This window comes from Schistocerca americana, chromosome 5, assembly GCF_021461395.2.
Source record: "Schistocerca americana isolate TAMUIC-IGC-003095 chromosome 5, iqSchAmer2.1, whole genome shotgun sequence".
Classification (NCBI taxonomy): Eukaryota; Metazoa; Arthropoda; class Insecta; order Orthoptera; family Acrididae; genus Schistocerca; species Schistocerca americana.
Window position 1 is genome coordinate 405,023,756 of NC_060123.1, and position 23,746 is coordinate 405,047,501.

Below are 23,746 nucleotides of genomic sequence, written 5' to 3' on the forward strand. Positions count from 1 at the left end.
GCCACATCATCGTCAATGATGGCAGGCATATCGGACGCGTCATAACCTAGACCAGAACATCTGTAGTGACGTTTACATGTTGAATGAATTGCGTGCACGCCGTAATTTGTAACGAATTTACGTTCTTTTTCATATAGTTCAATAATTGTCACCGTGTAAAATCATAGTAGAAGTCTTAACCTGCTTTCCTATTTTTCTTGATAAACCAGTGCTCTGTTTATTTTGAAACTAGATTTAACAACTCATCTTTAGTCAAAAGCATCAGCTGGCTATCTAAATTTTCAACATGATTGTACTGTACTGTTCCCTATTCATCACTGAATGTTATAGGAAAAAAAACTTAATATTTCCAGGTTACGTAGCCACATTGTTTTCCCGCAAAGACGTAAGAAAATGTTCAAATGTGTGTGAAATCTTATGGGACTTAACTGCTAAGGTCACCAGTCCCTAATCTTACACACTACCTAACCTAAACTATCCTAAGGACAAACACACGCACCCATGCCCGAGGGAGAATTCGAACCTCCGCCGAAGACTTAAGACAATCATCTAGTATACTTCTTAAAACTGAATATTACCCACTCTCTCCCTTAATCGTCATTCAAGACACCTGACTTTTTCTACGGCTCCCTTTATTTTAGTCGCTTTTATGTTCTGACTTCTCCATGTTTGCCTCTTAAAGAAACACAAATTAAAGTTTTTATGCGATTTATTTTGTTTGTTTCACCCCGAATTGCTTAGACCTTGGTAGTTTAAGATCTCCATTGTTATTCAAATGGTTCAAATGGCTCTGAGCACTATGGGACTTAACAGCTGTGGTCATCAGTCCCCTAGAACTTAGAACTACTTAAACCTAACTAACCCAAGGACATCACACACATCCATGCCCGAGGCAAGATTCGAACCTGCGACCGTAGCAGTCGCACGGTTCCGGACTGCGCGCCTAGAATCCATTGTTATTACTGGTAGTTTAACATATCCATTGTTATTACTGTACCTGGGCTGGACATTGGCAGACCCTACAGTATAGATGATCGGTTTGTGGGGCGCTTAACTGCGCGGGAATCAGCCCCCGTATAAATTCCCATTCTTGACACAGTCCAGTCTCGTCACTTTCACGAATGATGATGATATGATGAAAACACAAACACCCAGTCCCCAGGCGAAGAAAATCCCAACCCATCCGGGCATCGAACCCGGGACCCCGTGATCCAGAGGCAGCAACGTTAGCCAGTAGACCACGAGCTGTGGACCCTTACTATATACGGATAATACCAGTTGTGTCGAAGGTAATAATACTTTCTTACAAGCAGAACAAAGTACTCTAAATTTCAAGTACTGAAAATCTCGCTATCAAGAGATACACTGTGTGTTCAAAAGTATCCAAACACCCCCCAAAACATACGTTTTTCATATTAGGTGCATTTTGCTGCCACCTGCTGCCAGGCACTCCACATCAGTGACCTCATTAGTTATTAAACATCGTGAGAGAGCATAATGGGGTGCTCCGCGGAACTCATGGACTTCGAACGTGGTCAGGTGATTGGGTGTCACTTGTGTCATACGTCTGTGCGCGAGATTACCTCACTCATAAACATCCCTAGGTCCACTTTTTCCGATGTGACAGTGAAGCGTAAACGTGAAGGGGCACGTACTGCACAAAAGCGTACAGGTCGACCTCGTCTGTTGACTAACAGAGACTGCCGACAGTTGAAGAGGGTCATAATGTGTAATAGGGAGACATCTATCCAGACCATCACACATGAATTCCAAACTGCATCAGTATCCACTGCAAGTACTGTGGCGGTTAGATGGGAGGTGAGAAAACTTGGGATTTCGTGGTCGAGCGGCTGCTCATAAGCCACACATCACGCCGGTAAATAAAAAAAGACGCCTCGCTTGGTGTAAGAAGCTTAAACATTGGCGAATGAACAATGGAAAAACGTTTTGTGGAGTGACGAATAACGGTACACAATGTGGCGACCCGATGGTAGGGTGTGGGTATGGCGAATGCCCGGTGAACGTCATCTGCCAGCGTGTGTAGTGCCAACAGCAAAATTCGGAGGCTGTGGTGTTATGGAGTGGTCGTGTTTTTCAAGGAGGAGGCTTACACCCCTTGTTGTTTTGCACTATCACAGCACAGGCCTATATTGATGTTTTAAGCATCTTTCAACACGACCGAGCACCTGTTCATAATGCACGGCCTGTGGTGGAGTGGTTACACGACAATAACATCCCTGTAATGGACTGGCCTGTACAGAATCCTGACCTGAATCCTATAGAACACCTTTGGGATGTTTTGGAACGCCGAGTTCGTGCCAGGCCTCACCGACCGACATCGATACCTCTCGTTATTGCAGCACTACGTGAAGAATGGGCTGCTATTACCCAAGAACCTTCCAGCACCTGATTGAACATATGCCTGCGAGAATGGAAGCTGTCATCAAGGCTAAGGGTAGGCCAACACCATATTGTATGCCAGCACTACCGATGGGAGGGGGCGGGGGGGGGGGGGGCGCCACGAACTCGTTAGTCATTTTCTGCCAGATGTCCGGATACTTTTGATCATATAGTGTAATTTGTTGCCCCTCCTAAACGCACTGTTGGTTTATTACGAAACCACGAGTGGACTTGTTCCTTCATAGTTTACTAGAGACAGAGTTTGAAACCAAATCTTGTCCGATACAATCCACTGTCCGACCAGCGCCGGTTCGAGGACACTTTTTCACAAAACAGACTTATCATTTGGCATCCCCTTTGCCCTTGCCTACTGATTACGCATTGCGTACAAGTGTTGCACTTTGTGAACCCTGGCACCCATGTCAACTTGGAGCGGCGGCCTTAAACGATAACTTTTCCTGCTGCCAGACCTTCTCCGAACATTAGAGAGGGAGGGGGGGACTGGAAGTGGGGGGGGGGGGGAGGAGTAAATAGATCTCAGTCTTGGAAACTTCGCTAAGGCTCTTGAAATATTAATGAATCGATTAGATTAAATGCAGTATTTTCCTTTAAACTGCAGATACGCTACATAAGGGGCATCAGTTTTACTCCTAGAGCAGCACACGCCCTTATTCTGAGAGAAAGAAGCATCAAGAAACAAGTAGCCAATAGTCAAAGCGTTCCTTATTCGGTTTAAAGTTCTGTCGACATCTCGAGATTCACGCACTCGCACTTGTGCAACGGTTTTATTTTAATCAGTTTGTTTTTTGCTGTACTTCACTTTTACGTTCATAATTTTCGAGCAGTATCGAGTTTCCGCTGCCACCAGTAAGCCATGAAAATTTGTTAGGGCCAGTTTCACATCACAGTCAGGACAACAAGATCATTCATATTTAGACGTTGCATTTTAAAACTACTACCAGGTTGAGATTTGGTAAATTGAAGTGCAGATTTCACTTCTTATGCCGACATTTTAATTCACATGCGTATCATTTAGCATTTGGAAATTTATTGAGTCAATTTGCATACGTAAATGTATAAGGTGTTATGAGAAAAGTATTTTGGACAGTTATTCTTTCGCCGGCCGCGGTGGTCGTGCGGTTCTAGGCGCTCCAGTCCGGAGCCGCGCTGCTGCTACGGTCGCAGGTACGAATCCTACCTCGGGCATGGTTGTGTGTGATGTCCTTAGGTTAGTTAGGTTTAAGTAGTTCTAAGTTTAGGGGACTGATGACCTCAGCCGTTAAGTCCCATAGTGCTTAGAGCCATTTGAACCATTTTTTTTAGTTATTCTTTCAAAACTAGTATTTTTATTCTGTTAACTTTGCGCGTTGGAACTGCAAGTCACGAACTGTGACGTCACGCAGTGTAGCACTGTCCACTGCACTGCACAATACATGCACAGCTTCTTTAGCTTACAGGCTTATGTTTTCTGACTATTTTGGTAAAAGTTGATTCAAATACAGTTTCGCAGTTTTAGACCGATTTTGCGTCTCATTTTGTCAGATGGCGTTTTAGTAATTACGCCACTTGCATTGTTCAGGACGACAACACAGACACACGAGATAGCTAAAGAATAGGAAAAGAGTTTAGTTCAGTTCAGATCCGTGTAGTTCACAACATTAAACACGTACACTATGCACGATCACATACCGCATATGATAGCATCTTGACGGTGTGGAGCGTGTCGAACGTCAGATCCTTGTTCACCCATTGTTAGCAAGACGTCGAAGATGAATTAAGCAAGCTGTGTTTCACATAGGTAGCTTTTTTTCTGACTTCCTACTGGTGTTGTGAGAGAAGCTTCTATTCATCCAGGAACACAAAAATTTTGAGCTTAGGTGTAGAGTCGACGCTATCCTTACGGACAGCCTTCACTGTGCGGAGACGGAGTGCCTGCCTTGTGGATGCCGCCACCGCGTCACGGCCGCCACCTGCCGAAGCCACGATCTGCGGAGGCGCTGTGCGCTCCACTTGATAGAAATTGCGTTCTGCGCTGCTGGGCAGCAAATGCCATGACGCGTCTGCAAGACTCGCTACTGCTACCGTCCGGAAGATTTTTCCTGGGATTTCACGCTTTGATTAGAAGCTGTCTCGGGCAAGCGGTGCAGCGGAAAGACTTCCAAATGGCTGATAAAGATAACAACGGGAGAGCTCTGATCTACACTACTGGCCATTAAAATTGCTACACCAAGAAGAAATGCAGATGATGAACGGGTATCAACTGGACAAATATATTATACTAGACCTGACATGTGATTACATTTTCGCGCAATTTGGGTGCATAGATCCTGAGAAATCAGTACCCAGAACAACCACCTCTGGCCGTAATAACGGCCTTGATACGCCTGGGCATTGAGTCAAAACAGAGCTTGGATGGCGTGTACTGGTACAGCTGCCCATGCAGCTTCAACACGATACCACAGTTCATCAAGAGTAGTGACTGGCGTATTGTGACGAGCCAGTTGCTCGGCCACCATTGACCAGACGTTGTCAATTGGTGAGAGATCTGGAGAATGTGCTGGCCAGGGCAGCAGTCGAACATTTTTTGTATCCAGAAAGGCCAGTACGGGACCTGCAACATGCGGTCGTGCATTATCCTGCTGAAATGTAGCGTTTCGCAGGGGTCGAATGAAGGGTAGAGCCACGGGTTGTAACACATCTGAAATGTAACATCCACTGTTCAAAGTGCCGTCAATGCGAACAAGATGTGACCGAGACGTGTAACCAATGGCACCCCATACCATCACGCCGGGTGATACGCCAGTATGGCGATGACGAGTACACGCTTCCAATGTGCATTCACCGCTATGTCGCCAAACACGGATGTGACCATCATGATGCTGTAAACAGAACCTGGATTCATCCGAAAAAATGACGTTTTGCCATTCGTGCACCCAGGTTCGTCGTTGAGTACACCATCGCAGGCGCTCCTGTCTGTGGTGCAGCGTCAAGGGTAACCGCAGCCATGGTCTCCGAGCTGATAGTCCATGCTGCTGCAAACGTCGTCGAAGTGTTCGTGCAGATGGTTATTGTCTTGCAAACGTCCCCATCTGTTGACTCAGGGATCGAGACGTGGCTGCACGATCCGTTACAGCCATGCGGATAAGATGCCTGTAATCTCGACTGCTAGTGATACGAGGCCGTTGGGATCCAGCACGGCATTCCATATTACCCTCCTGAACCCACCGATTCCATATTCTGCTAACAGTCATTGGATCTCGACCAACGCGACCAGCAATGTCGCGATACGATAAACCGCAATCGCGATAGGCTACAATCCGACCTTTATCAAAGTCGGAAACGTGATGGTACGCATTGCTCCTCCTCACACGGGGCATCACAACAACGTTTGACAGCAACGCCGGTCAACTGCTGTTTGTGTATGAGAAATCGGTTGGAAACTTTCCTCATGTCAGCAGGTTGTAGGTGTCGCCACCGGCGCCAACCTTGTGTGAATGCTCTGAAAAGCTAATCATTTGCATATCACAGCATCTTCTTCCTGTCGGTTGAATTGCGTGTCTGTAGCACGTCATCTTCTTGGTGTAGCAATTTTAATTGGCAGTAGTGTACTAGTACTATTGTAGGTCTATCGTGGTTCGCTTGAACTACGACAGGCGAACTGTGGGACATCTGGACACAGGCCATCGGAATAACGCCACCACTTTATAAGGATGTATGCAAACACATCAAACAAAAAGTGTTGTGTGGGAAGTGGCACACAATGCCCTTTTTACAGTACATGCGTAGGGGAATGCATAGAATAAATGTTATAGTCAGCTTTTCAGAAGTTGGTAGTTGGTACTTGAGGACGTGCTGAATTACCCACTGCATCCCACGATTAAATAGGCGGAAAGGGCAAGCCACTCCATTCGCGAAACATCCTCTCGTTCCAAGAGCTCCTCTTTCTGCAATGTTCGATGAAGTCGCGCTTAGTCATACATAAAGATCAAGTCAGTGCCCAATGCACTCGCTGAAAATACGCACATGGGGAAGGAGTATTGTGTCACAAAAATTTTGACCGGACAACTGGCCGAAGACCTGGAGGTCAGTATGCCTGTGCAACATTCTGCCTCCCCGGCGGAGGTTCGAGTCCTTCCTTGGACATGGGTGTCTGTGTTTGTTCTTTGGATAATTTAAGTAGTGTGTAAGCTTAGGGACTGATGACCTTAGTAGTTAAGTCCCATAAGATTTCACACACATATGAACATTTTTTTTCTGCCTCCCCACGCCATAAAACCTGGAGCACCAAAACGACCATATTCGACAATGTTGGACATACTTTCATATGGCGAAAGGTAGGAACACATAATGCACCCGGGAACACTGTACGCATACATTCTACGTGTGATCCAAGTTTCGTACAACTATGTCTATTGACAGTGACACGTTTTGTAAAAGTTACTTTTAACCTTGTGTTTTGGACACCAGTGTATTTTTAATCCTTTGTCACAAATTTCCACGAATGCTTTACGTCACTAAATCTGTCAGATGACGCTCTGAGCCAAGACACAGCACAGTACCAGCCCGTTTTTTTCTGAGATTTAACGCCTTGACTTGATGGTTGTCGTAAGTCGCTTCTCATTGCAAAAACCAATATATGCTGAACAGTACTTCCACCTCCTTGTTCAACGAAGAACTCAGAATAAGGAAGTTGGGGTCCTTTGACGTTGCCTTTATGGTGTTGTTCATTTGGACATGGAGGCTGATGATACCGAAGAGTAAAGCGCTATGGCGTCACCAACCACAGAAAATGTATTCAGAAATATGCTCGTTCTATAACTAGGCTGAACTTTCGTTTTTGCGTATTTGAAAATGTTCACGCTATATGAACAAATGAGTAGAAGATTGAAGCAAAATCTCAGAAGTACGTGTGTGTCAATGAGAAAAATACTTGCTGAGGATTATAGATGCTAGATGAAAGTTCCGTACTACAGTGAGTCCAAACTTGCTGGCTATTTGAGAAAATCTTAAATTTTGATAAATTAGTGTCCTATTTGTGCTTGTATTTCTCATTCTACGAGGAGAAAGTAATGCATCGCATTTTTTTCTTCAACAGTTCTTTATTGAACATAATGAGAAGTACGCACTTGAAAGAATGATGTTTTATTTACACACCCTATTTTTCCACGTAATCTCCATCGCTCTATGGCCTTCCTCCAGCGTGAAACAAGTCGGTACGAATCCTTGTTCTGGGGGCGGAACCAATGCTTCACTGTGTGCATCACCTCCTCATCGTCCCCAAAATGTCTTCCACGAATGGCATCCTTTGATGGACCAAACAAGTGGAAGTCGGAGCGGGCTAGGTTAGGTGTGCCGGCCGCTGTGGCCGAAGGATTCTATGCGCTTCAGTCCGGAATCGCGCTGCTGCTACGGTCGCAGGTTCGAATCCTGGCTCGGGCATGGATGTGTGTGATGACCTTAGGTCAGTTAGGTTTAAGTAGTTCTAAGTCTAGGGGACTGATGACCTCAGATGTTAAGTCCCATAGTGCTTAGAGCCATTTAGGTTAGGTGTGTCAGGCGTGACAGCTGTGGATGATCTCCACGACCGCTGCAAATCGTAGAGCTCCGCCGAATACCTTCTGATGACCTCATCCTCCAAGCCCAGCAGTTAACTGTACTTCTGTCGGCGGTAGATGCTCTATAGACTTTGCACAAGTGTTTGTGAATATTTCCCACAGTTTCTTTCTCTGCAGTGAGAAATTTAATGACGTCGCTTGTAACGTACATCACCTACAGACGCCATTTTGAAACTGTCCTACAACTACGCTATCTGTCTGAAGTCAAGGAAACTTGGCGCGCTCACTCAGGAGACTTCAGATAATACAAACGTAACGTTTCGCACTCGTAGCATTGTTTTCCGCTGAGAAAAAAAATGCGCTGCATTACTTTCTGGGCAACCCTCGTAGCTCACGGCTGTGTTTCTGAGGTAAGGACAACACACCAAATCTGAACAAAAGAGCTGGTCTTCTAATGATTTGTGGCGAGGACGATACATCACAAGCGACTACACGAGCTAGCCTTCTGTGTAATTATGAAACTGGTAAAGTCCTTGGACGATAAAGAGGGAAAATAGTAGCCAAGGAGAGGGAAGGTATCGCTATAATGGAAAACTGAAGACACACTTGGGATCTAAGACGATGCTGCGGAAATCCTTCAAATGAAAGTACGTTTTTTGGAATGTAACCTGACTTGCTAACTACGTGTCACTCTTAAACTGTTATGGAATCAGGAAGTCTTTAATAGTTATCCAAGTTGCATGATCCATAGAGCAGTGTTAAGAGGCTCCATTTATTCCTTAATTAGGCTGCATTTATTAATCTACCACGATCACCTCATACATCTATGGACATTTATCAAGTGATCGATATTTCTGCTTGCGGATGAGACACTCTCTATATTTGTTTCAGTGAAAATCCCATTGTATAAAGGATCATCGAAGTATTAGAATCGACACATGAAGAAGGTCATATGGCTAATCTGGCAGGGGTGAAATCACACTGTGGGATCACCGGCAATGAAGCTGTTGACCACTTAGCCAAAGAAGCTGCTATGACAGGACACACCACCTGGACTGCAGTCTCAAGTACAGATCACCGATAGGCACCACACATGGGCAAGACAGAAGGCTGGCAATGGAAAAGAGAGGAAATAACAACAATTCACTCGTAGCTCCCCTATCCCGCGAAATCCCGTATCTAGGCACCTCGCTTCTCTAATAGCCGGACTCAGATTTAACCATGCATATTTCCGTAAACATCTTCGCAAGCTGCACTTCCCTATACACCTTTCTGCTCCTGAGGAGAAGAAAAAGGACGCAGATCATTTTTTATGTAGGTGTCGCAGACTACCTTGAAGTATTGCAGTCTTTTTTATTTTTTTTACAAGGCCTTTTGAAGCTTGGTCAACCCTTACCAACTTGTGTGACGCCAACACAGGATCGTAGAGTTTTCAAAGCGATGTACAGCTTCACTGTTGCCTCACCGCAGGTATGTTCATCTAAGGTCAACAGAGAACTGATTGTACAAAAACGTTGTACAACATTCGAATTTATAATCAACACCTCTAATTATGTATGTTCTGTCTACGTCTACAACGTCTCTCTCTGATCTCTCTCCCAGTGTGTGTGTGTGTGTGTGTGTGTGTGTGAGAGAGAGAGAGAGGTAACTGACAAATAAATTTTTTAACGGTACTGCATGTAGCTATATAGGAATAATGTAGTTACATGGTGTAAGCTACAGGCCGATAAATTGAAATGAAAACCAGTGATTAATGTTTACAAATATCTTATTCAACAAGGCGCGTTTGAAGTAAACGACACGACGGGCTCATATGATGTAAAATAATCAGAATGAAAATTTTGTAACCTCAGATCCTGACCTCGGAGATGTTTGAAACCTTTATTTTTTTATTATGTCAATTTTTTGCGAACGAACTATTTGATGTGGCGTCTTAGGCGCAACTGTCTTTTGACCTTGATCCTTGTGCTTTCGCTGTGACAAGTAATCAATAAACTTAATGGCAATGGGGAAGCAGTTAACTGTAGACATTTTCCTACGGTCTGCTGGAAAAGGGTTTTTACGACCTCTGACTCAAAAGAATCAAGACTGATGATGCACAGTTGCGTACTTACCAGATACGCTTAATTAACGATGGTCGCTATCAGAATAGGAGCCATTTGAGTCCACGCACGTCTGGATTCATTTCTTACACTTCTCAGTACATTTCTGCATATCGTTTTCCCCGAGTCTCTACAGAAGGATCGCCGTTTTTGTATCTGACTGAAGCGCAAGAGTGCGTCTGCAGAAAATACTGCTGGTTCAGCTGCCCTGAATTAATCGATTTTTATGAGACTTATCACGGCGATAGGACACGATTCAAGGTCGTAAAACGACAAATATTCCATTAGGAATACGTGGAGCACCGTTTTTCTTTTAGTGATTTGTTTCGTCTGCAGACGTAGAACTGCAGGGAGATCTTGTAAGGCATTACGTGGCCCATTAACGGACTGTCTAGGGGTTCGTAGTCTGGCGGCTAGCATAGCTGCTTCTACATCATGGGTCCATAGTTAGATTCGAGACCGAATCGAAAATTTACTCTACTAGGGAAGTGGGTGTTTGCGTTGTCCTAGTCATTTCATCTCATCTTTATCACAGAGATACGCAAGTCGCTGAAGTGGCGTCAAACAGGTGGGCGAACAACGCCAGAAGGTGTCTCGCAGCCAATAATGCCATAACATCATTGCAGTCCGACCAACTCTCGCAAAGTTGGCCACTGTCATTATCTTCGATGACCTCGCTTTTAAATCTGGACTTAGTTATGCTTTATTCAATTCTCAGTGCTCCCGAAAAATAGTGTTTTGCTCCTGATTCAGTATTTCTATATCGCATTACGTTTTAAACTTACAACGGTGTTTGCCGAAGATGAAAGTACGTGTGAAGAACGAGTCGCAGAATTACCCCCCCCCCCCCCCCAAAAAAAAAGCACACATCATAAAATAACGTGTGTACAGTTGCAGTGTTAGCAAAACTAACCAAAATTTTAATTTATTTGTCAGCCTTGGGTCACACCAAGGGCGTCATTATCGGTTTCGACTTCTTAGCACGCTATTATCAAGCGATGTGTTTAGAAAGAAAGGAAACGGTACCGTAGTTAATACACTGGGGTACCAAATTACAAATCAGACTACCTTCCATACACAACGGCAGGAACTTCAGTACACTCCCAGTTTGGTAGGTAATTTCTTTTTCTAGTGTAGTAATACGGCCCCAGCGGTAACACTGGTTCCCATCAGATCATCGAAGTTGAGCGCTGTCGGACTTGGGTAGGACTTGGATGGGTGACCGTCCAGGCCTGCCGAGCACTGTTGGGAAGCGGGACGCACTCAGCCCTTGTAGGCCAATTGGGGAGCTTCTTGACTGAGAAGTAGCGGCGCCAGACAAAGCTGACAAAGGCTTGGAGAGCGGTGTGCTGGTCACATACCCATCCATATCCGCATTCATTGACGCCTGTTGCCTGAGGATGAAGCGGCTGTCGGTCGGTACCGTTGGGCGTTCCGAGGCCTGTTCGGACGGAGCTGACTTTTGTTGCATTTTAATATTCACCATTTTCCTTTTTTTCCAAACAGATCATTTGGTGATGGATACTATAAAGTGATGATGATGAGGTCCCATACTCGGAGGACCATTGGGGACGATGCGGGAGACCCGCACCGCTGTACTAGGCAAGGTCCCACTGGAGGTAGTTTGCCATTGCTTTCCTCCGACCGTAATGGGGATGAATGATGATTATGATGAAGACGACACAACAACACCCAGTCATCGCGAGGCAGGAAAAATCCCTTACCCCGCCGGGAATCGAACTCGGGTCCCCGCGCGCGGGAAGCGAGAACGCTAGCACAAGACCACGAGCTGCGGACGGTACTATAAAGTAGTCTTCGGTAATTACGATAGGTGGATTGTAAGGTGTGGTGTTACGTATCATCCCAGTAGAGTGATGTATAGGACTAAATTTACTTCGCCGACGAATGCTACTTGCAAACTATAAAACAACATAATAATTTAACATTCAGGAGAGTGCAACTGTTGTACGCTTTGATACGAATTTTTCATTTGGTGAGCCATCCAGAGGGACGATGTGTGTCTTCGAGAAGGGACGACGCTCGCATTAATTTTGCAATTGAAGGTAACAATGAGAGCGTTTATGTGTGCCCCACTGGTCGTCACCCCAGGTCGGAGGTCGGAGAAGCGTATCGCGCCTTAGCGAGAGCCTCCGACGACAATGTGGAAAGTGATTCACCCAAATAAAAGAATATATTTTAAGTTTATTTCACGTTCTTCAGATATATCGATCTGTCAAGTTGATATTCATATCGATATTCTGAGGGATAACAGACACTGTAAATGCTCTCGGAGAAAGAACTGTTAATCATGAAGAGAACTGTATAACACTCCTATTGCAAGAATACACGTCACATCGATTAGAGAAGTGCCGTACTGATATACGCAGTTGCATATTTTACGAAGTTCTATATTTCGCCGGCCTTTGTGGCCCAGCGGTTCTAGGCGCTTCAGTCCAGAACCGCGCTGCTGCTACGGTCGCAGGTTCGAATCCTGCCTCGGGCATAGATGTGTGTGATGTGCTTAGGTTAGTTAGGTTTAAGTAGTTCTAAGTCTAGGGCACTGACGACCTCAGATGTTAAGTCCCATAGTGCTTAGAGCCATTTGAACCATTTCTATACTTCCAGTATCTACTGCAGAAACGGAAGAAAAAGTACGAGCTTTTTAATATCCCCGTTCACAAATAAATATAAAGGTGAGCTAAATAATTACAGCTCACGTGGAAATCAAATATCATTATCGGGACCATTGCAAAGGGTGCTCTGCACATAATGTCTATTAGGAAGTTACTACGAAACGTAAGTGAGTGTAGCCTTTTATTGACTTTTTTCGGAATCTAAATGCAGAAATCGTCAAATTTATGTAGTAGATTGTTTGCATGTACGTCTTATGTACACAACAGGCTAAGCCACTAGCTCCTCAGTCGCCACGAATCACGAGTGGATTTGTACACTTAAAACATGGGAAATAATCGGCTGGAAACCATAGCCTTTATTTTCACTTGAATTACTTGAGCCTTCACGGAGCTACCCTGCTGTAGCTACTTCCATATGAAAACAAAATGATGCAGATAATTATGTTCCCTATTTTTGTGAAACTTGGGGGCGTGCTGAAAGTAATGCCTCCGAATCTTGCATGTGAAACCTCTTACATCTGTTTAAATAAAACAAACGTTATTAACATTCTACATCTTTATTCTTCCTGTCTACACATTTATTTCTGAACATAGTCACCCTGGCAACGAATACATTTCTCCCAAAGAGAGACAGTCTGCTGATACCGTCACTGTAGAATGTTTGACTTTCTTGACTGAAGCACAACCTCATCTCTGCTTGGACTGTTTCATCATTATCGAGTTGAAGTCCTCGAGGGTGTTCTGTAAGTTTTGGAAACAAAAGAAAATCGAATGTGGCAAAGTCGGGAGAGCATAGAGGATGATCGATGACAGTGAAGCCAAGGGGTCGAATTGTTGCAGATGTCGCAGCGCTCGTGTGTGGTGTGGTGGCATTGTTATGCTGAAGGAGAGGGTGATCCATGTGCAGACGAACTCTTCGAATTCGAAACTCGATTCAGCACGCTGTTTCTCACGCACCGACGTAGTTAAAGTACACACTACCATGTTACACACTACTATACGGAGCCCGGTGACGGCAGACGGATGCAAATATGTAGACGTGAGGAATAAGAATATAGGATGTTAATGACGTTTGTTTTGTTTAAAAGCCTTTAACAACTTTCTCATAAAAAAATTCAGAGGCATTATTTTTCATCATGCGCTCGTAATCATCATTGCAGAGGTACCAAGGTTCTATTATTAACTAATTATATCAAAATATCGTGTGAATTTTTGATGATTTATACTGAGGGGGGAGGCAGCGCGATAACAAATTGTACCGGAAGTTGTACTGGGAGACTTCGAGAGATAGTTGTGTGATGTTAGTGTGTTATGGTATAAGGATACTATAAAAATGTCTCTGAGCACTATGGGACTTAACATCTGAGGTCACCAGTCCCCTAGGCTTAGAACTACTTAAACCTAACCAACCTAAGGACAACACACACATCCATGCCCGAGGCAGGATTCGAACCTGCGACCGTAGTAGCAACGCGGTTCCGGACTGAAGCGCCTAGAACCGCTCGGCCACCGCGGCCGGCAAGGATACTATAGATTATGTTATTATCTATTACTTATGTAGCTATATGTAGCTAAGCTAATGGAGATATTTGGCTCGCGGTAGATGGATTCGTATGTATCATAAAGTAATACATTATAGGCGATAAATTGATTACTTTCTCGCTGCAGTAGTTGATCAATGAGAGGACCAAGTTTGATACAACTGTTGTATAAGTGCGTCACTCCCCAGGAAACGTTAGTGAGTGCGACCGTCCTGGTTGTATCGCTGATCTGTGCAGTTTCGAGCAGAGACAGTACCGACGTAATTAATCAGCAGGGTTTTTGGATGTACTGTATTGTAACTGAACTGTCACCGAGTGACAAGCTATACGTTTTAAAAAATAGTTATCAAGTTACTCGTTGATAAGCTATATAATAAGGTATATAAAACATGTTGCCCCAGCATTGTCTAACATCCTTTGCACGTGTGAAGCAACACGAGTGTTTTTTTGACAATGTAGACAGTTAAATCGTTCATTCTAAAGAGCTACAGGAAATGAATGCTTTTGAGGAAGCGAGAGAACTTGACTATTTGCGGAACCACCTGCCGGATTAAAACCATGTGCTGAGTTCTGAAATTCTTAAAGGAGCAAGGAGCAACGGCCAAGGCTTCACGGATTGGTGACGCTTTCCACGCGGAGAGCACCGTGCATATTTGAACTCGTACAGGTACAGCTCATTGTTCATCCAAATCTTTTCAGCTACAGGTGTTAGTGTCATAGTATCATCTGGGAGCCTATGCAGACTTGAGAACTGTGGAAGAAATACTAAACTACACTAGACTCTTGTAGGAGGGTGACCTGTCTCTTGCCCTTCTCTTCCTCTACTGACGCAGGCCCTTTTATTCTTTGTTTTATTCCAAGATCAATACCAAATTCGAACTGACCGTCACCGGTAGCAACTAAAATTTCGTAAAAGAAATTAAAAATTAAGTTATTGGTAAACTTTACCCAATTTTAACTACGTGGTGTGGCAGGATACAGGAGGTTGCCAAACATGGACGTATTTTACGGAATCGGTATAAGAAGTGAGTGCTTTCCCATATACATCTGATGTTGGATCGTCTATTCAGGAATCGATCATATATGTTGTATGAATAACAAGCTGCAGTGCCCGACGTTGCACGGTATGTTTCATACCCATCACGTAAAGTAAGTGGCCCTGTGTCATGTTGACACTCATAGCTAATGCAAGCCGCATGGGAAGCTAGAATTGCCTTGAAACGAAGATGGGTATCGCTGCTGTAATTTATTCTGACAGTAAGAACTGCTGCCAGTGTACCACGCTAAAACATTTAATTTTTCATTAATTTTCTTCATTGTTTCATCTCACTGTAGGAATTTGAAGTAAATAGGCCAACAACTTTGAAGAAGACGAGCAGATTAGTGTTTACCATCCTGAAAACAACGAGGTCATTACAGACGGGTCAATAACTTTGAAGAAAATCGGTAAAGTACATTTCGAGATGTTTGACAACAACGTATACCCACCCAAATGTTTATTAGGGGATAGTGTAGAAATCGGAAGTAAATTGTCCAGGAACTTTTAGAGATTTTTGGTAAAAGCCTTTCCCCTTTATACGAGGGCTATTCGGAAAGTAAGTTCCGATCGGTCACGAAATGGGAAGCACTGTAAAAATCCGATGAAATTTTGCAAAAATGTATTGGGTACTGTCTCTAGAATGCCTGTCGATCGCAGCACATCGCTCTTCTCAATTCCGAGCGCACAGTGAGCACGTAAAGATACTTAGAAAATAGTGTCTCCCGCCAAGTATGAGGGCCTGGTGAGAGATTTCGCCTGATGTCGTGCAGCCCACATAACATAACTGTCACGCTTTTCGTTCTTGATAACGATCCTCAGCCACACTCTACAGGGCAATGAAGATGCTACTACAGCGTTTTCGATGGGGAAGTGTTTGATCACCCACAACACAGCCCATAGTTGACTTGTCCTGTGTTTCATCTCTACTCACATAACTGCTGATATGAAGACAATATTTTGGCACAGACAACGAGCTATAGACGAGCGTAGAGAAGTAACGGGAAGCATAGGCGGCTGGCTTCTCTGACGGGGGTAAGTTGGTACAACGCTACGTTTGAGCGCGCTAGCGTAGTGGATAGCACACTGGACTCGCATTCGGGAGGACGACGGTTCAAACCCGCGTCCGGCCATTCTGACTGAGGTTTCCAGTGGTTTCCTTAAATCGCTTCAGGCAAATTCCAGGATGGTTCCTTTGAAAGGGCACAGCCGACTTTCTTCCCCAGCCTTTCCTAATCCCATGGGATGTACGACCTCGCTCTTCGGTCCCCTACTCCGAACCAACCAATCAACCAACAACATTAGGACAAATATCTAAGTCAGAGGGGCAACGATGTAGAGATGTTGTTATAAGGTGTAGCTAAGTATTACAAACAAAACGTTTTTGATTTTCACAGTGGTTTCCTTTCCACGACGGAACGGAACTTACTTTCTGAATAGGTCTCGTGTACCTATACTTTTCAAGTCAGGTTACGAAATCTTGTGCAGACAGTGCTAATCTGCTTATCTTGAAGGTAAAGCGTTCAAAATTTCATCGAGATCGGAATAAAACTGTAAATTTGTCTGAATTACAAACACTCTTCTTTACGTATATAGATATAAGATAGATGCATCAGCGTCAGTTAAGTGTAACAGGAGGAAGTCTTAAACTTTGACATAATAAAATACATATGTGCTGTGTGTCCTCGAGATGCTATCGACAATAACGAGGGAGAGATTAAAATCAATTCCTGCTTCCGCTCAGTTATTAACACAATAAAGAAAGAAAAAAATAAGACGATGTATACATTGCAGAACACAGAGCGACACCTCAAAGTGGGTGGCGCCGGTGCGTTTACAACAGCGGTGATTTGGCACGTGCCTCAAGTACAGGAAACAAAGAGTACTCAAGAGGAGAACACGGCAAGTGCGTATCACGATTTCCCAGAAACTTCGCTCAGTGGAAGAGGGGTCATAATAAGCAACACGTGTCACGGCTTGTCTGTAGGTACTCGACCATTTCTGAGAACACGACGGTCGAAGTTTCCGATGTACGTTATATGCAGTTTAGTGTGCAAATAGTTCAGCCAAAGCGGTGGCGCAGTGGCTAACATCGTGTCAGACACTTTTTCGCCCAGTGTTCGAAACACGATTATTATTTATTTTTGTTTTTCATTTATTTATCCATGTCTGTAGAAGATTACTACACGGACGTTTTCTTGTGTATACTGATATAACGTTGTCCTTATTCGTCTACTAATTGTATGTCAAATGAATGAATTAAAAAAAAGAATGAGTAAGTTAATGTGAATGTATGCTTTCCCGGCGTATACAGCTGACGAAGAGTTCTCGGGCTTCCAGCCGGGTGGCGGTGTCTTCAAACTGCAACGTTTCGACGAGTGACATACTCATCATCTTCTGGCGAAGACCTCGCCAATGAGTAAGTTATTTGAAAATTTTTTGGGTGAAATTCCCTGCAGCGCATTTTCATTCATAATCAATTACAAACACCTGTTTACAGAAAAATGATCCGTTATGCATGGTTTGTCTCGAAACTATTGCCTTAGCGAGATGCTGGGGGCGTTCACCATATCGATGTATCGAATGTTTCTACGATAAGTGTCATACAACGGAATGCCCCAAATCTTCCTGAAGAATAAACGTATTTTGAATAAAATATAAGAATCAATATAAGAATTGATATGAGAATGAAATATTCGAATTTAAAAAGATTGTGCACTGGAGAAGATAAACTTCTTTGCCAATATCGCTAGTAATTACCTTTCTTCTCGATAACCGGTTTCGCTAATGAATGCTACGCTCTTCAGGTTTTCGACAGACAGATTACTGCATGTTTGTTAAAATAACAGTAAAAGTACTCTTTGCCGGCCGTGGTGGGCGAGCGGTTCTAGGCGCTTCAGTCTGGAACTGCGCGACCGCTATGGTCGCAGGTCCGAATCCTGCCTCGGGCATGGATGTGTGTGATGTCCTTAGTTTAGTTAGGTTTAAGTAGTTCTAAGTCTAGGGGACTGATGACCTCAGTGCTCAGAGCCATTTGAACCAAAAGTACTCTTTCTCATGAATTGGCGAGTACTTAACAGGCCGGAAGACGGATGCAACGGTATGTTAGGGTTTAAAACTACTACATACACAGTTAAATGATAATTAATTGAAACCCTCAGCTGGCGACAGGTGTTGTTGATATACCTCGAAGGGAACAGCTGAAAATGTGTCCCCTGACCGGGACTCGAACGCGGGATCTCCTGCCTACGGGGCAGACGCTCTATCCATCTTTTTTTTTTTTTTTTTTAATTTGTTCGTTGTTGATCATTGCGTTCGGTCGTTGCGGACGTCACATGACATCCGTTAAAGTTTATTTTCTTGATCCTTCCACTCAGTTCTTTTTATTACAGAGGCCAACCAACACTCTGATCGAACACGCTGAGCTACCGTGCCGGCAAAATTTTACAGTGTAGGAGAGTTTTGAACTTACGACCCCCAATGTAACAGTCTATCCATGTGAGCCACGGAGGACACAGATGAATAGTGCGACTTGCACGCTCCCCGTGAGACCCAAATTCCCAACTGTCCACAATCTACATGCGTAATGTACCTAACAGATATTTGCTCATCCACTTATTACTCGCGCACACTAAGATGACGATTCACGTAAGAGTTCGGGCAACTTGTGCGCATTCGCACAGACGAAGGTCAATGGCTGGGTAGCCTTTAACTATATATATGAAGATAGTAACTGTTCTCGACAGAACAAGTACCATAGATGACCGTGCAGCTTCTCTAGAATAAATGATAATTAATTGAAACCGTCAGCTACCGACAGGTGTTGTTGATATACCTCGATGGAGACATCCCACGGGGAGCGTGTAAGGGATACGTAACTGCAGTCGCGCTATTCATCTGTGTCCTCGGTGGCTCAGATGGATAGAGCGACTGCCATGTAAGCAGGAGATCCCGGGTTCCAGTCCGGGCGGAGCACACATTTTCAGCTGCCCCCATCGAGGTATATCAACAACACCTGTCGGCAGCTGAGAGTTCCGATCAATTATCATTTATTCTAGAGAAGCTGGACGGTCATCAATGGTATCTGTTATTTTTAGAACAGTTACTATCTTCATATACATACACAGTTATTCGTCACATACATCTGTCCTATGTCACTCATAACAGAGCACATCATTGCAGGCAGAGTACTCTTACTGCTATTTTAACAAGTATGCAGTAACCTGTCTGTCGAGATCTGAAGATGGTAACACTGATTATTGTAACTGGTTATCGACAATAAACACTATTATCAGTGATCTTAACAAAGAAGTTTATCTTCCCAAATGTATTATCACCGATCGCCTCTTGCTGCTCAGTACGAGTAAACTAAAATAAAAAGACCGTAGCCCTTCGATATACCAGACATATATACATTATACACTGAGATGACATAGTAATGGGATAGCGATATGCACTTATAAAGATGGTGGTAGCACCGCGTATTAAAGGTACAGAGGGGCAGGGCACTGGCGGAGCTGTTATTTTGAAAGTGATGTGAAAAGTTTTCCGACGTGGTTAAGACCGCACTACGGGAATTAACAGATTTTGAACGCGGATTTTTAGTAGGAGCTAGACGCATGGACCATTCCATTTCGAAAATCGTCAGCGAATTCAGTGCATCGAGAATCACAATGTCAAGAGTGTGCTGAGAGTACCAAATTTTAGGCATTGCCTCTCACCACGGACAACGCAGTCGCCGACAGCCTTCACTTAACGTCCCAGAACAGTGGCGTTTGCGCAGAGTTGTCAGTGCTAACAGACAAGCAGCACTGCGTGAAATAACCGAGGAAGTCAATGTGGGACGTACGACAAACATATCCGTCTGGACAGTGCGGCGAAATTTGGCGTTAACGGGCTGTGGCAGCAGAGACCGACGCGAGTGCCCTTGCTAATTGCAGGACATCGCCTGCAGCCCTTCTCCTGGGCTTGTGATCATATCGTTTGGAGCACAGAAGCCTGATCAGAGAAGTCCCAATTTCAGTTGGTAAGAGCTGATGGTAACGTTCGAGTCTGTCACAGACCACACGAATCCGGGTATGCAGGCTGTCAACAAGGCACTGTGCAAGCTGGTGGAGACTCCATAATGATGTGGGCTGTGTTTACATGGAATAGACTGAGTCCACTGGTCCAATTGAAACGAACATTGACTGGAAGTGCTATGTCGGGTTTCTTGGAGACAAGCTGCGCCGGCCGTTGTGGCCGAGGGGTTCTAGGCGCTTCAGTCTGAAACCGCGCGACCGCTACGGTCGCAGGTTCGAACCCTGCCTCGGGCATGTATGTGTGTGATGTCCTTAGGTTAGTTAGGTTTATGTAGTTCTAAGTTCTAGGGGACAGATGACCTAAGATGTCACGTCCCATAGTGCTCAGAACCATTTGAACCAAGTCAAACTGCAGCTATTTATGGAATAAATGTTAATGTCGACTGGAATACTCTCTTTCAAATTCTGAAAGTAGCAGGGGTAAAATACAGGGAGCGAAAGGCTATTTACAATTTGTACAGAAACCAGATGACAGTTATAAGAGACGAGGGCCATGAAAGGGAAGCAGTGGTTGCGAAGGGACTGAGACAAGGTTGTAGCCTCTCCCTGATGTTATTCAATCTGTATATTCAGCAAGCAGTAAAGGAAACAAAAGAAAAAATTGGAGTAGGAATTAAAATCCACGGAGAAGAAATAAAAACTTTGAGGTTCGCCGATGATATTGTAATTCTGTCAGAGACACCAAAGGACTTGGAAGAGCAGCTAAACGGAAAGGACAGGGTCTTGAAAGGAGGATATAATATGAACATCAACAAAAGCAAAACGAGAATAATGGAATGTAGTCGAATTAAATCGGGTGATGCTGAGGGAATTAGATTAGGAAATGAGGCGCTTAAAGTAGTAAAGGAGTTTTGTTATTTTGGGGAGCAAAATAGCTGATGATGGTCGAAATAGAGAGGATATAAAATGTAGACTGCCAATGGCAAGGAAAGCATTTCTGAAGAAGAGAAATTTGTTAACATCGAGTATGGATTTAAGTGTCAGGAAGTCGTTTCCGAATGTATTTGTATGGAGTGTAGCCATGTATGGATGTGAAACGTGGACGATAAATAGTTTAGACAAGAAGAGAATAGAAGCTTTCGAAATGTGGTGCTACAGAAGAATGCTGAAGATTAGATGGATAGGTCACATAACGAATGAGGAGGTATTGAACAGAATTGGAGGGAAGAGAAATTTGTGGCACAACTTGACTAGAAGAAGGGATCGGTTGGTAGGGCATATTCTGAGGCATCAACGGATCACCAATTTAGTATCGGAGGGCAGCGTGGAGGGTAAAAATCGTAGAGGGAGACCAAGAGATGAATACAGTCAGCAGATTCAGAGGGATGTGGGTTGCAGTAGGTACTGGGAGATGAAGAAGCTTGCATAGGATAGAGTAGCATGGAGAGCTGCATCAAACCAGTCTCAGCACTGAAGACCACAACAACAACAAAGTGGCATGTCACCAGGTCATAGTTGTTTGCGATTGCTTTGAAGAACGTTCTTGACAGTTTGAGAAACACAGTTGGCAACACATCGAACATTTATGGGACACAATCGAGAGGTCAGTTCGTGCACAAAATCCTGCACCGTCAGCACTTTCGTAGTTATGGACGGCTATAGACGCAGCACTGTTCAGTATATCTGCAGGGGACTTCCAACGACTTGCTGAGTCCATGCCATGTCGAGTTGCTGCATTACGTTGGGCAAAACTAAGTGCGACACGATATTGGGAAGTATATGACTTTTGTCACCTCAGTGTATAGTAAAGGTATGAGATTTATTGTGAAATCCAATTGTAATTTTGCAATTAATGGAATGCCCTTGTAATCCGTAACTCTTCTACGGACCTCGGTAGATAAATGAAAATAATAAAAATAAAATAAAAGGAAATAAAATAAAAAGAATGATCGGGTTTTGAGCTCGGGGCGCACAAATTAAGAAGTTGCGACTGTGCTACCATTCTGTGTGGGGATACCGCACGGCAAAAAGCACAAACACTGACTGTCGATGTCTCAGAAACGGTCGAGTGTACAGATAAGCCTAGAGACGTGTTTTTTTGACTCCTCTCCCCCAGGCCGAAGTTTCTGTCAAATCGGGTTATGGCACTTGCCGTGTTCTCCTCGTCATGGATGTTTCTGTTCAAAAGTCGCGCACTGACCTTTGGGCGGGCGAGCGTCTCCGGGCGCCGACAGCGTGGAGGCGGCGTCGCTGAAGGAGTCGTCGTGGTGGTCCTGCTGCTGTCGGGAGGCCGCGGAGGCGGCGGCGGCGACGGAGGCGGCGGTCGGGGGCGGCCCGCGGATGCTGTGGCGCAGGGGCGTCATGCGCAGCAGGCGCGGCGCCGCGGCGTCGTCGGCGTCCACGGCGGGCGCCGAGTGGTGGCCGAACAGCACCATCGCGGCGGCGGCGGCGTCGGCGGGAGGCGGGCGCGCGACTGGCCGCTAGACCAGCGTCGTCTGCACCGGCCGGCGACGCTAGCGCCGCGGCGGCGAGGACGCCCAACTACGCGCACCGCCGCCTTCCGGGAGCGCCTCCTACTCGCCTGCCTTACACGGACGGCCTTGCCGCCACGCACTCCGGCCCGTGGCGTACTGCCGGCGTTGGCGCCTATGCGGGCCTATCACGGTGCGCCGTTCTTGGAGCCCGGTTCGTCTCCACTGTCGAGGCACGCTGCTGCTCTACTCCCTCTCTCTGGCTCACTACTGCCACTTCACGCTCTCCTTGCTGTATACTGAAATATCACTGTCACGTAAAGACGTCTCGAATCAATTGGTAACAAGCTTCTATGAATGGGCTGTCGCGAGCTTATTTCTTCTTGCTAATCCATTTGCGACTGCGCTACACTGTTATTGCATAAGCTTTAATCGCACTAGCACACACTGATCATCACAAGTGTCGCAGAAACCCAAACTTTTTAAGCTAAAGATGGTGAACTACTAATGTTGCTACACAGCGTATGACTACTGTTATACTATTAAAGCGTAGGCGTAGTGTGGAAATATGAATTTGTTTAGTGTTGTACTCCAGCTGTCTACCGACTGCTGCTCTGTTATGACTGGATATACCTCGTGCGTGGATTTAATGGAGACTGGACCCTCCAGTTTCTTCTGGAGCCAACAGTAGGTAAAAATTATGTCACTACTCGCACTAGCGCACAATGATGATCAAAACAGTCGCAGAATCACAGATGGATGTCTTTTTGAAGCTAAAGATCGTGAACTACTAGCATTGCTACATAGTGTTACACTATCAACGTGTAGGCATAATACCGAAATATGCTTTTCCAGTGTTGTACTCCAACTGTCTATCGACTGCTGCTCTCTTATCACTGGATATACCTCCAACGTGAATGAATACAGGACGGTCCAGTTATATCTGTATGCAACAACAGATGCAAGTTACGTCACTGCAGTCTTATT

At 44.7% G+C, this 23,746-nt stretch overlaps 1 protein-coding gene across 1 annotated transcript in view; it reads right to left on the bottom strand.

Moving 5' to 3' along the window:
* Window positions 1-22,656, bottom strand: part of LOC124616402 — a 627,981-nt gene extending 605,325 nt beyond the window's left edge. Inside the window, exon 1 of the mRNA XM_047144706.1 lies at window positions 22,489-22,656. Within this exon, the coding sequence (XP_047000662.1) occupies window positions 22,489-22,651 (163 nt within the window). The 5' untranslated portion in view covers window positions 22,652-22,656. The remainder of the gene's footprint in view (window positions 1-22,488) is intronic.
* Between the last annotated feature and the right edge of the window lie 1,090 nt (window positions 22,657-23,746).